At 46.0% G+C, this 12,924-nt stretch overlaps 1 protein-coding gene and 2 pseudogenes across 3 annotated transcripts in view; 1 reads left to right on the top strand and 2 right to left on the bottom strand.

Moving 5' to 3' along the window:
• Positions 1 to 12,924, top strand: part of ASXL1 (ASXL transcriptional regulator 1) — a 45,469-nt gene that overhangs the window by 27,596 nt on the left and 4,949 nt on the right. For 2 of the 3 annotated variants that reach the window (XM_063959077.1, XM_063959075.1), the window contains 6 exons: positions 10,993 to 11,095; positions 11,763 to 11,833; positions 11,910 to 12,003; positions 12,333 to 12,470; positions 12,543 to 12,703; positions 12,814 to 12,910. In XM_063959077.1, coding sequence (XP_063815147.1) covers positions 10,993 to 11,095; positions 11,763 to 11,833; positions 11,910 to 12,003; positions 12,333 to 12,470; positions 12,543 to 12,703; positions 12,814 to 12,910 — 664 coding nt within the window. The remainder of the gene's footprint in view (positions 1 to 10,992; positions 11,096 to 11,762; positions 11,834 to 11,909; positions 12,004 to 12,332; positions 12,471 to 12,542; positions 12,704 to 12,813; positions 12,911 to 12,924) is intronic. The other variant, XM_063959074.1, reaches the window with a different exon arrangement.
• Positions 7,209 to 7,328, bottom strand: LOC134895993 (5S ribosomal RNA; annotated as a pseudogene).
• On the bottom strand, positions 7,486 to 7,605 carry LOC134897438 (5S ribosomal RNA; annotated as a pseudogene).

Raw genomic sequence — 12,924 nt, 5'->3', positions numbered from 1 at the left:
GAATCCTTTGCTGGGCGGAACAGCACGTGAGCGCTTTGTCAGCAGTCTTCCTCCCGGGAGTGGACAACTGGGAAGCAGACTTCCTCAGCAGACACGATCTCCATCCGGGAGAGTGGGCTCTTCACCAGGAGGTATTTGCAGAAGTGACGAAGCGTTGGGGAATTCCTCTGATAGACATGATGGCATCTCGCCTTAACAAGAAACTTCCGAGGTATTTTTCCAGGTCAAGGGACCCTCAAGCCAGTGCAGTGGACGCCCTGGTGACTCCGTGGGTGTTTCAGTCGGTATATGTGTTCCCTCCACTTCCTCTCATTCCAAAGGTGCTGGGAATCATACGACGAGCAAAGGTTCAGGCGATTCTCGTAGTTCCAGATTGGCCGCGCAGGGCCTGGTATCCGGATCTTCAGGAATTATTGGTGGAAGATCCTTGGCCGTTCCCTCTAAGAGAGGACCTGTTACTGCAGGGTCCATGCGTATTTCCGGACTTGCTGCGTTTGACGGCATGGAAGTTGAGCAACAAATTTTAGCTTGAAAAGGTATTCCTGGGGAGGTCATCCCCACTCTCCTTAAGGCAAGGAAGGAGGTTACGGCGAAACATTATCACCGTATTTGGAGAGAGTTTTTCGTGGTGTGAGACCAAAACTGCTCCTGTGGAGGAATTCTCCATTTTTTGCAGGCAGGCGTCGATGCGGGCCTGAAATTGGGTTCCATCAAAGTGCAGATTTTGGCTTTATCTATTTTCTTTCAAAAGGAATTGGCCATCCTTCCAGAGGTTCAGACTTTTGTGAAGGGAGTGCTGCATATCCATCCTCCATTTGTACCGCTTGTGGCGCCGTGGGATCTTGATGTGGTTTTGCAGTTTCTTATGTCTCCCTGGTTTGAACCTTTGCGTGAGGTTGAGTTAAAGTTTCTCACGTTGAAGGTAGTCATGCTTTTGGCTCTGGCGTCTGCCAGGCGAGTGTCAGAGTTGGCGGCCTTATCTCACAAGAGTCCATATTTGATCTTCCATTCGGATAGAGCAGAATTGAGGACTCGTCAACAATTTCTGCCGAAGGTGGTTTCTTCCTTTTACATTAACCAACCGATTGTGGTACCTGTGGCTACTGATGTTGTGGCGGTTCCAAAGTCTCTTGATGATGTAAGAGCTTTGAAGATTTGCGTCGCCAGAACGGCTCTTGCCAGGAAAACTGAGGCTCTCCTTGTCCTATATGCTTCCAACAAGATTGGAAATCCTGCTTCTAAGCAGACTATTGCACGCTGGATTTGTAGTACGATTCAGCAAGCTCATTCTTCGGCTGGACTACCGTTGCCGAAGTCAGTAAAGGCCCATTCTACCAGAAAAGTGGGCTCGTCTTGGGCGGCTGCCCGAGGGGTCTCGGCACTTCAGCTTTGCCGAGCTGCTACTTGGTCGGGTTCAAACACTTTGCTAAGTTTTATAAGTTTGATACCCTGGCTGAGGAGGACCTCATGTTTGCTCATTCGGTGCTGCAGAGTTGTCCGCACTCTCCCGCCCGTTCTGGAGCTTTGGTATAGACCCCATGGTCCTTTTGGAGTCCCCAGCATCCTCTAGGACGTAAGAGAAAATAGGATTTTAGTACCTACCGGTTAATCCTTTTCTCCTAGTCCATAGAGGATGCTGGGCGCCCTTCCCAGTGCGGACTGTTACTTGCCGTGTATTATTGCTGGTTTAAATATGTTTACATGCGGGTTGTGTATTAGTTGTATTCAGCTTGTTGCTGTTGTTAATTCATGCTGTTATCTGGTTTCCTGATACTCCGGTTGTACGGTATGTTGTGGTGTGGGCTGGTAGGTTTTCTCGCCCTGTGCAGTGTATGTCACACTAGATTCTCTCCAGTACCATCTGATTCTGTTTCTTGTGAACAATGCAGCCAATCTACACAAATCAGTGAAGGAGAGGGTCCAGAGCCCACATGGCTAGGGTCTCTGAAAAATATGATGTCTGATATGTCATCCCAGCTCACTGCTGATGTTCAAAAAACTCAGCTACTACAACAGGCTGTTGCAGATTTAGCTGCTAGGGCAGATGTTACACAGGCCCCCCTCCTCTCATGCAGGACCACTAAAGCATGGTTTGCCTGCTCTACTATCTGACACAGATAAGAATATACAGGAGGACTTGGACCCCGTTAGTGGGGATACCGATTCTGCTCAGGGTATTGAACCCCTAATTCTCGCTATACGGGACGTGTTAAAGCTCCCTCTAGAGGACACTGCGTCACAGCAGTCGTTTTTCTTTACACAAAACAAGCCTAATGTCACTTTCCCTGATTCTGCAGAGTAAGATGACCTATTCAATTTGGCCTGGAAGAATCCAGACAAAAAATTCCAAGTGTCCAAAAAGTTTTTGCGCACTTTCCCATTTGCTCCTGAAGGTGGGAAAGTTGGGGAGGAACCCCCGGGGGTTGATGTATCAGTCTCTCGACTATCCAGAAAGGTGGTGCTGCCTGCCCTGGGCTCCTTTACTATAAATGATCCTGGGGATAGGAAAATAGAAGCTATACTGATATCTATTTACATGGCAGCACCTTTGTGAACACCCTCAGAGCTGGTCATTGCGGGTTGCTGGATAACCCATATCATTCATTCATGGGCCACTCAAATTCAGGAGGGCCTTTCCGGGACTATGCCCCTGGTCACTATGGTAACCCTCCTAAAGCACATTCAGGACACTACGCGCGTCCTCTGTGATTCCCTCAAGGAGATGGGGAGCTTTAATGCTAGGACCTTTGCCATGGCAGTGTCAGCGCGCTGGGCCTTGTGGTTAAGTCAGTGGATAGCGGGCGTGGAATCCAAATGCGGTGTGGAATCCCTCCCCTTTTCAGGGGGAATGGCTCTTTGAGGTTGAAATGGATACATGGATTTCCAAAGTTACGGCCGGGAAATCCACGTTTCTTCCCTCTGGGGCCCCGCTGGCAAGACGCTCCTATCCGGGAGCCGTCTGTACAGTCCTTTCGGTCTTGCAGATTTTGATCTAAGGCCAGAGGTGCCTCCAATGCGACTAGAGGCACCAGAGGTAAGTCACGAAAAACCTGCAAGCACCAGCTCTCGGGAACAGACCACCAGTTCTGCTTCCAGTAAACCCTCAGCATGACGGTGCCCACCCACCCCGAGGGGATCTCGAGGTGGGAGATCGACTGCGTCACTTCAGTCGCGTCTGGGAGGCTTCCTGCCAGGATACCTGGGTCAGGGATCTCGTTTCTCAAGGCTACAAGCTGGAGTTCGACAGTGCTCCTCCCCAACGATTTTTCAAATCAAGCTTACCAGCTGTGGAAGATATGCAGGTTACATTGCAACAGGCCATCCTAAAGTTGGTCCAGTCCCACGTCATTGTTCCAGTACCAATACCACAACGAGGCAAGGGTAATTACTCCAACCTGTTTGTGGTTCCGAAACCGGACCTTACCTGAAGATGTTCAAGTTCAAAATGGAATCCTTGTGAGCAGTGATTGCGGGCCTGGAAGAACAGGAATTAGTGGTTTCCTTGGATATCAAGGACGCCTATCTCCATATTACGATTTGGCCACCTCATCAGGCGTACCTGAGGTATGCCTTGCTGGATGATCACTGCCAATTCCAGGCACTGCCCTTCGGCCTGTCCACAGCTCTGAGGGTGCTCACAAAGGTGATGGCGGAGATGATGTTCCCGGTCCAGGGAGTCAATATTGTCCCTTACCTGGACAATCCTCTGATCAAAGCAAGATCCAGGGAGCTTTTTTTTTTTTTTTTTGCTCCATGTCGACCGCACTATCCAACTTCTGTCATGCCATGGGTGGATCCTCAACTTTTACAGAAGTCCCACCTGGAGCTGACTCAGCGGCTCCTGTTCCTGGGGATATTGCTGGATACTGTGGCCCAGAAGGTGTTCCTACCAGAGGACAAGGTGAGAACACTTCAGGAGATGGTCCACATGGTGCTCCAACCTACTCGAGTGTCCATCCATCTTTGCGTAAGATTGTTGGGAAATATGGTCGCCTCATACGAGGTGATCCAATATGGGAGGTTCCATGCCAGGACTTTTCAGCTGGATCTCCTGAGCAAATGGTCCAGATCACATCTTCAGATGCACCGGATGATACGGCTGTCGCTTCAGGCCAGGCTTTCCCTCCTGTGGTGGCTGCAATCCTCCAATCTCCTGGAAGGCCAGAGTTTCGATATTCAGGATTGGGTCCTCCTCACAACGGATGCAAGTCTGACAGGATGGGGAGCGGTCACCCAAGGGGCGCAGTTCCAGGGCAGGTGGTCAGCCCACGAAGCCTTTCGATCAATATTCTGGAACTTCGGGTGATCTACAATTCTCTGCTTCAGGCCTCTCCTCTGCTCAAGGGTCACGCGATCAAAGTACAGGCAAACAACGCCACGGCAGTGGCGTACATCAATCGGCAAGGAGGAACGAAAAGCAGAGCCTGCATGCGAGAGGTGTCAAAAATACTCCTCTGGGCAGAAAAAAATGCAAGAGCACTGTCGGCAATCTTCATTCCGGGTGTGGACAACTGGGAAGCGTACTTCCTGAGTCGAACTGGGAAGCGTACTTCCTGAGTAGTCACGATCTCCACCCGGGGGAGTGGGGTCTCCACCATCAGGTGTTCCAACAGATCATCCACCAGTGGGGCTGCCTGCAAATAGACATGATGGCTTCTCGTCTCAACAAGAAGCTTCACTGGTATTGCTCACGAACAGGGACCCTCAGGTGAGGGCAATGGATGCACTGACGTCGCCTTGGCCTTACCAGCTGGTGTACCGATTCCGTTGCTCCCAAGGGTGCTCAAGCGCATCTGAAATCGGGGAGTCAAGGAAATTCTGATTGCCCCATATTGTCCTCGGAGGGCGTGGTACGCGGATCTCCGGGACAAGTCTGTCGAAGACCCTTCGCCTCGGGACATCCTAGCTCACAAGGGCTTTTCCTAAAAGGTTATTGCTACCATGGTTCAGGCGAGGAAGCCTGTGACGTCAAAACACTATCGTCCTATCTGGAGAAGATGTATCTTGGTGCGAGGAACATACGTATCCGCCTGCGGAGTTCCACTTGGGACGTTTCTTGCGTTTCCTGCAGGCTGGTGTGGTTAAAGTCTTGCGTCTGTGTTCCATTAAGGTCCAGATTTCAGCGCTCTCCATTTTATTCCAGAAGAAATTGTGATAGTATTGCCAGAAGTTCAGAGCTTTTTGCAGGGGGTACTCCAAATACAACCTCCTATTGTTCCGCCTACGGCACCCTGGGATTTGAATGTGGTGTTGGAATTTCTACAGTCGTCCTGGTTTGAGCCTCTGCAGGCGGTGGAAGACGGTGATGTTACTGGCCCTGGCTTCTGCTCGACGTGTCTTAGAATTGGGGGCCTTATTGTATAAAAGTCCGTACTTGGCCTATTACAAGGACAGAGCGGAGCTCCGGACTAGGCAGCAGTTCCTGCTGAAGGTTGTCTCTGCGTTTTTACCTGAATGAACCTATTGTGGTTCTGTCCAGTTCTGATGCTTCTGCTCCTCCAGAGGCATTGGATGCTGTGCGTGCCTTGAAAATCTGTCAAGCGAACAGCTTTGATCAGAAAGACAGATTCCTTGTTCGTGCTCTGATGCGCAGAAAAATGGTTGCCATGCTTCGAAGCAGTCCTTTGCTTGTTGGATTAGGTTTACTATCCAACAGGCCTATTTGTCGGCAGCCTTACCTGTTCCTAAGTCTCTGAAGGCTCACTCTACAAGATCAGCGGGCTCTTCCTGGACAGCTGCCCGTTGAGTCTCGGTCTTGCAACTTTGCCGAGCTGCTACCTGGTCAGGGAAGAACACCTTTGTGAAGTTCTACAAATTTGATACCCTGGCCCTAAGAGGATACACACTTTGGTCAGGCGGTGCTGCAGTAGTCTCCGCATGCTCCCGCCCATTCTGGAAGCTTTGGGACGTCCCCATCGTACTAGATTCCCCAATATCCCTTATGGATACTAGAGAAAATAGGATTTTAATTACCTACCGGTAAATCCTTTTCTCGTACTCCATAAGGTATATTGAGCGCCCGCTTCAGTGCGTTGACCTTTCTGCAGGTTCTCTTTTATGTGGTTACGTGTTCAGCTGTTGCTGCTGTTTCCAGCTGTTGCTGGTTGTTGTATGTTAGTGGTGTGCTGGTTTATAAATCTCACCACTCTTTGTTGTCATGTTTCCTTCTCTCTTGTATGTTCTTTCTCCGGGCACGTTTTTACCTATAACTGAATGTGGAAGGGGGCATTAGAGGACAGGAGCCAGCACACCCAGTGAAGAAATTAAGTGCTTCGGCTCCTTTGGACCCCGTCTATACCCTATCGTACTAGATTCCCCAATTTCTCTTATGGACTACGAGAGAAGGACTATATATTTTTTTGGGATATATATATATATATATATATATATATATATATATATATATATATATATATATATATATATATATATATATATATATATATATATATATATATATATATATATATTATACACACTCACTTTTTCCACAATCGAAAAAAGAATTAGACCAGCACTCACGTTTAGTTGGTGAAAGAAAAAAGGGTTTTATTCCTGATAAGCCATCTGGATGTAACCCACTGCTACAGTTCGCCCGACAGCCGTTTCAACGCTCAATGGTCTTCATCAGGGGCAGCTGTCACCCTGTCCGGAGTTGCCTTGAATAGCAGAGAGGGCGCCAGAATGTCCGAACGGGACGACCGGAAACAGCGCGTCATAGCTGCTTTCCGATTCGCTCCTTCGCGCACGTGGGTTGTGTTGCTGTGGTACACAAACCCGGCTCTCTCCTTAGCAACCAGCTCCGGCAGCGCGACAATGGTGTAGTGTAGGCGGATCCGTATTTTAAGTGCAGCGGCAGACAGGTAAAGTTGCTGCTGTCAATGATCCCAGTCACAGGCACAAATGCAGAGTGCTTGACCCCACAGTGCGCCGGCAGCATGGAAACACCGACAGTTCAATACATATAAATCATAAAGCAAAAGTGACATATAAAACAGGTGAACCAAACAGTGACATCATGCACAGCAATGGTATCATACCGCTCATGGATAATTAATATCTAAATACAGCACACCACCACATTGGTGTAATATAGTCATGATTAAAGGCATCCAATAGGTGCAACGCAAAATGCCAATGTGAATGCCATGTACTAACAGGGAAAGGGCGGGGATACTGATTCATCACCTATAGGACACTCATGTCCCTTGGTACAATACCCAGTATTCCCATGCCGTCTCCAAGCATGGTACTGACCAGGCCCAACACTGCTTAATTGCCAAGATCAGACGGGATTGGATGGTTTCCAGTGTGGTATGATTGTATCAGACAGATGTGCCCATAATTCCCGTAGTGTCAGTATCTTTACCCGTGTCTCAGACAAATCACATCATAATCCTGTGTAATGGTGTACACGACCAACCACCATTACTGATGCCAACAACCAAGCCATAGGGAGAACTGGAGAAATGTACACCAACTCCTTTGATACAACACCTAGTATTCCCACCTTGTCTCCAAACGTGGTACTAGCTAGGCCCATCACTGCTTAAATGCCAAAATCAGACGGGATCGGATGGGATCCAGTGTGGTATGGTAGTATCAATCTCCATGGTGTGCCGAAATGATAAGGTGTTAAGCATGTCCACTATGCAACAGACAGGAGCCCAGTAGGCCCTGTAGAAAAAAGACATATGTTGCAACAATAGAGCATTGGCAGGTGTCAAATATCAATTATGGCAAGACATAAACATGACACACGGCGGTGTCTGAGAAAATTAAACCAAAAAGCTAGACCCTGTATGTTGTTATACAGAATCAAAGGAAACATCCCAAACGAAATTCCTCATTAAGCCCATTGGGGGCCAATGTTTGTAATCTATCAATCCATTGGTGTTCTCTTTGTAGTAGGATTTTGTTGCGATCACCACCCCTTTGTAGCGGTGGGATTTGGTCCAAGATGCAACACTTGAGTTGATAGTGTGATTTGCCTCCAAAAAATGTCTTGCCACAGGTAAGTTTGAAAAGTCACTTGAAGTTCCACCTTGGGTAATGCTCTTTTTAATTGTTGAACGATGCTGGCTTAGACGCTCCTTTAGCATCCTGCTGGTCTTACCAACATATAGCAAATTGCATGGACATTTCAGCACATAGACTACAAATTTACTGTTGCAGTCAAGTCTGTTTGATGGTGTAAGTCTTCTTATCCTGAGGGTTAATAAACCGATTGCCAAGTAGCAGGAATGAACAGTTTGGACAACCCGTACATTTGTGAACCCCTGTTTTGGTGGACAACCAATGTGAGGGTGTGCTCTTTTTTTCTCTTGGAGAGATCCGTTACAACAAGCAAATCTTTCAGATTGGGTCCTCGTTTGTATGCGAATCGAGGTGGTTGCGGGATTGCTTTTGATAAACCTGGATCCGTGCCAATAAGGTGCCAATGTTCCTGAATCTTGTTGCGGATGAATCGAGAGGCAGTAGTATACATGCTGACAAAGTTGAACCTGTCATTGTCTTTATTGGTAGAGGCGTCTTTATTAGATAGGAGTTCCTTTCTCTTTATCTGGCCGATTTTTGTGAGTGCCAGATCAATCTCCTCCTTAGAATATCCACGATCAAGGAAGCGCTGACTCATTGACTGTAAAGCAGATGGTATTGCTAAAGGGTCAGAGGTGATACGCATCACCCTTAGAAGCTGCGAGAACGGTAATCCTCTTTTGAGGGGTGCCGGGTGAAAACTCGTTGAAAGCAGAAGTGTGTTCCTATCAGAGGGTTTACAGTGGATCCGAGTGGTCAATGTATTGTTGGACAGAAGAACGGACACGTCCAAAAAATTTATTTCTGTTTTGCTAAACGTGAGGCTGAATCTAATGGTGCCTGGAAGTGAGTTCAGATGGTCAATGAAAGTCAGGAGTGTCTTCTCTCCCGCGTGCCAAATAAAAAACAAATCATCAATATATCTGACATATGTTGACAAAAATCGGCCAAAATAGGGGTGACCTGTGATGTGTTCTTGTTCGTATGTTGACATGAAAATGTTGGCATAAGCTGGGGCCATGTTAGACCCCATAGCGGTGCCCTGTTTTTGTAAGAAAAAACAGTTCTCAAACAAAAAATAATAATTTTTGTTCAAAATTAGATCAATCAATAATACCATATATTCTGATGGAGGTCCAAAATACACATCACTTTCCGTTATTAGTCGTCTGCATGATTCAATGCCAAGTGCATGAGGAATGTTTGTGTATAGACTCGAAACGTCGAGTGTAACCAACAATGCATCATCAGGGACATGCTTGATACATTCCAATTTTCTTAAAAAGTCAGTTGTGTCCTCAATGTAACTGGCTGCACTCTTTGCAAGTGGTTGGAGATAGAAATCTACAAGCTGTGAAATCGGTTGACATAGAGATCCACGTGCCGAAATAATCGGCCGCCCTGGGGGCTGTGTTAGTGATTTATGTATTTTGGGTAACGTGTAAAGGATTGGGGTTTTGGGGTGAGACGTAGTCAGAAAGTCAGCAGTAGTCTGATTGATATACCTGTTATTTACTCCCAAATTGATTATCGAATCAATTTCCTTTTTATATGTCCATGTGGGGTCATAAGTGAGTTTTTGATAACAGGTAGGATTAGACAATTGTCCATAGGCCTCTTGTACATAATAGTCATAATCAAGCAGGACTATGCCTCCACCCTTATCAGCTGACCTGATGACCAAGTGATTGTCATTCTGTAAAGATTTGATGGCAGCTCTTTCTCCCTTGGTTATGTTGGAATAGCTAGGCTTTTGTTCCTTGATATAAGGCATCGTGTCCCTTTTAAGTACCCTTAAAAAGGTATGAATTGAGGGATTTAAGGTCGGTGGGTCGAACTGGCTGGGTTTCTTCAAAGGACAATGAGGTGTAGCGGATGTTACCATTGTGGTAGAAACTATCCTGTCCAACAGTTGGAACAAAGGTTAATCCCTTATTAAGGACAGAGAGTTCATCGTCCGTTAGTACATGTACCCGTAGAGGTGGGAGAAAAAGGAAGAGCAAAAAAATAACAATGGAGAATAAAGCACAGACATCAGTGGTCTTCAATTTATCCCAACATGTACTAACGGACGATGAACTCTCTGTCGCGCTGCCGGAGCTGGTTGCTAAGGAGAGAGCCGGGTTTGTGTACCACAGCAACACAACCCACGTGCGCGAAGGAGCGAATCGGAAAGCAGCTATGGCGCGCTGTTTCCGGTCGTCCCGTTCGGACATTCTGGCGCCCTCTCTGCTATTTAAGGCAACTCCGGACAGGGTGACAGCTGCCCCTGATGAAGACCATTGAGCGTTGAAACGGCTGTCGGGCGAACTGTAGCAGTGGGTTACATCCAGATGGCTTATCAGGAATAAAACCCTTTTTTCTTTCACCAACTAAACGTGAGTGCTGGTCTAATTCTTTTTTCGATTGTGGAAAAAGTGAGTGTTTATATTAATTGCCAGGACCTTGCACCAGCAATTTTTGTTATAGGACATAGAGTGCTGTCATTTTGTTATATATATATATATATATATCTTTTTGAAACAATTAATACATTTTTGTCCTGTTGCCCCTCATTCATTTTTAATGAAATTGCAGGTAAATCCTATTCTTTAGAGAAGATGTACATAAAATATAAATGGCTGATTGCATTTTTGGTTTTGCTGTACATGACAACTGGGCTAGTTTTCATTGTATTTCTTTTGTAGTAATACAACTTTTATTAATTAAAAAGAAAAAGTTTTGACAAGACCGTTGTTTAATAAAAAAAAAAAAAAATGGCTGACGTGACCACTACAACTCTAATAATAAGTTATCAATGGCTTGAAATCTCTGCAAGTCCCACCATACCCTGCCACCCACAAGCATGTACTTACTTAATAGCTTGAGTTCCACCCTTGATATATAGTTAATGAAAACCATTTTAAAAAAAATGCATCTGTGTAGACACCGCCATATTTGTCGGTTTACTCATAGAAAAATGCTGTGCAGTGGTCTCGTGTTGTGTCACTACCTGAGGATGAGGACACTGCGGATGAAGAAGGCAGCCAGTGGACTGAAGGCGGCTCCGTGGCTACAGGTGAGTAATGTTTTGCATTAAGAGAGACTTCTATTTTTTGTAATGTAACTTAATAGCTAGAAGAACAGTAAGGCTATATCACTACTTGTATGGGTATTGGTCGTTGGATAGACACAGCTTAGGTCGACAGCCATTAGGTCGACCATGGAAGGTCGACATGCATTAGGTCGACAGGGACAATAGGTCGACATGAGGTTGACTGTTTTTGGTGTCGTTTTCTCCATAAAGTGACGGGGAACCCCAATTAGTGCACCGTGTTCCAATCGTAGTCCATGTGGATCGTTAAGTGTGAAAAAAAAATCCCAAAAAAAGATTTATTTTTTGGAAAAACTCGTGTTGACTTTTTGACATGTCGAGCTAATGCATGTCGACCAGGTGACATTGTCGACTTAATGAGTGTCAACCTAACGACTGTAACCCACTTGTTTCACCAGCCAGCAACTCCTGGGACTGATGTTGCTCCTTTTTGAATAAATAAAATGGCCTGTTGTCAGTATAAATTTAGGTTGGATATCTTTCGCTTTCTTTTACCTTGTGGTAATGTATATCAATGAAAGTACCTGTGCTATGCATTGCACATGGATGAATTAGTGGTTATAGGCTTTGCTAGACATTAGTTATTTGTGATGCTGTGAGTTCAGGGTTTACATTCTCTTCATCTCTGTAGCAGTTGAGACTTCTGTCAATGCCTCCTGTTCTCGAGAGTCTAATGCCCGGGAAACAAGATCTCTGGTCCAGGTGCGTGTTGATTTCCTGAGGGCTGGTCGCTGCAGGCAACCACTTTTGGTCATTCTCTTGTTATGATTATGTTTAGGTGAATAAGCAGAAGAGAAGGAGTGGGGTCCTGCTGCCCCGTGTTGTGCTGACACCCCTCAAAGTAAATGGGGCACATCTTCCATCAACTTCAGGTGACATATTTTTTTTATTTGTTTCTTTTTAATATACTATTAATGAAGGGTTTTGTTTTTTTTTCATCCTTCCTTCATTGTGTTGGAGACACTTAGAGGGATGACTTTCTTGAAGGCACCTGCTCAAATCATGTGATTGCAAAAGGGATCGTACAATGCAATTCAGATGGATTAATTCATGTGTGGAAGTATAAAGGAATCCACAAACATGACTTGTAAATTCAAGGATAGAAGCTGGAAAACCCAGTTCTGGACTGGTACTTTATTTTCTATCTGACTCTTGGTTTAAACCATGCCAGCATTGATTTATTTTGTTAACATTGTCTCAGGCTTGTCGGTCCGTCATGTAGAGAGCGAGTCCTCCAGTAACCGTACCCTTGGGGGTAGTTTGAATTTTAACCGGCGTACAGCTATTAGTGGGAACTCTACGCATCATCTGCGAAGCCTCAAAAATGTTACTGCTCCAGGTTTGTTTAATACACACCCCTTTGCTCAGAACATATTCATATGGACTTGGTTTAATGCATGTCTTCCCACAGGACAAGTGAAAAAGAAAGAAGAAGAGATTGATTTTGAGACTCCTGGTTCTATCCTTGTGAACACAAACCTTCGTGCACTGATCAATGTCAGGACGTTTAACGCTCTTCCCGCCCATCTGCAACAGCAGCTCCTGCTTCTGCTCCCGGAGGTTGACAGACAGGTACTATTTGTCCTATTGTGGAAATCAAATTTTCAGTTTCCCTATCCTGGTCTCTTACATTTATTTTCCTTTCGCTGTTCTTACTGCATTAAGTTTTCCTCTCTCTGAAGGTCACCCCCGAAGGACAATTGCGGATGAGTGGCAGTGCCATGAACAATGAGTTCTTTGCTCACGCATGCCAAAGATGGCGGGAGAGGCTTGCAGATGGTGCGTGCCCAGAA

The sequence above is a fragment of the Pseudophryne corroboree genome, chromosome 3 (genome assembly GCF_028390025.1).
Source record: "Pseudophryne corroboree isolate aPseCor3 chromosome 3, aPseCor3.hap2, whole genome shotgun sequence".
NCBI lineage: Eukaryota > Metazoa > Chordata > Amphibia > Anura > Myobatrachidae > Pseudophryne > Pseudophryne corroboree.
Note: the sequence above shows the minus strand (reverse complement) of the source record. Positions and strands in the feature narration are given on the sequence as shown.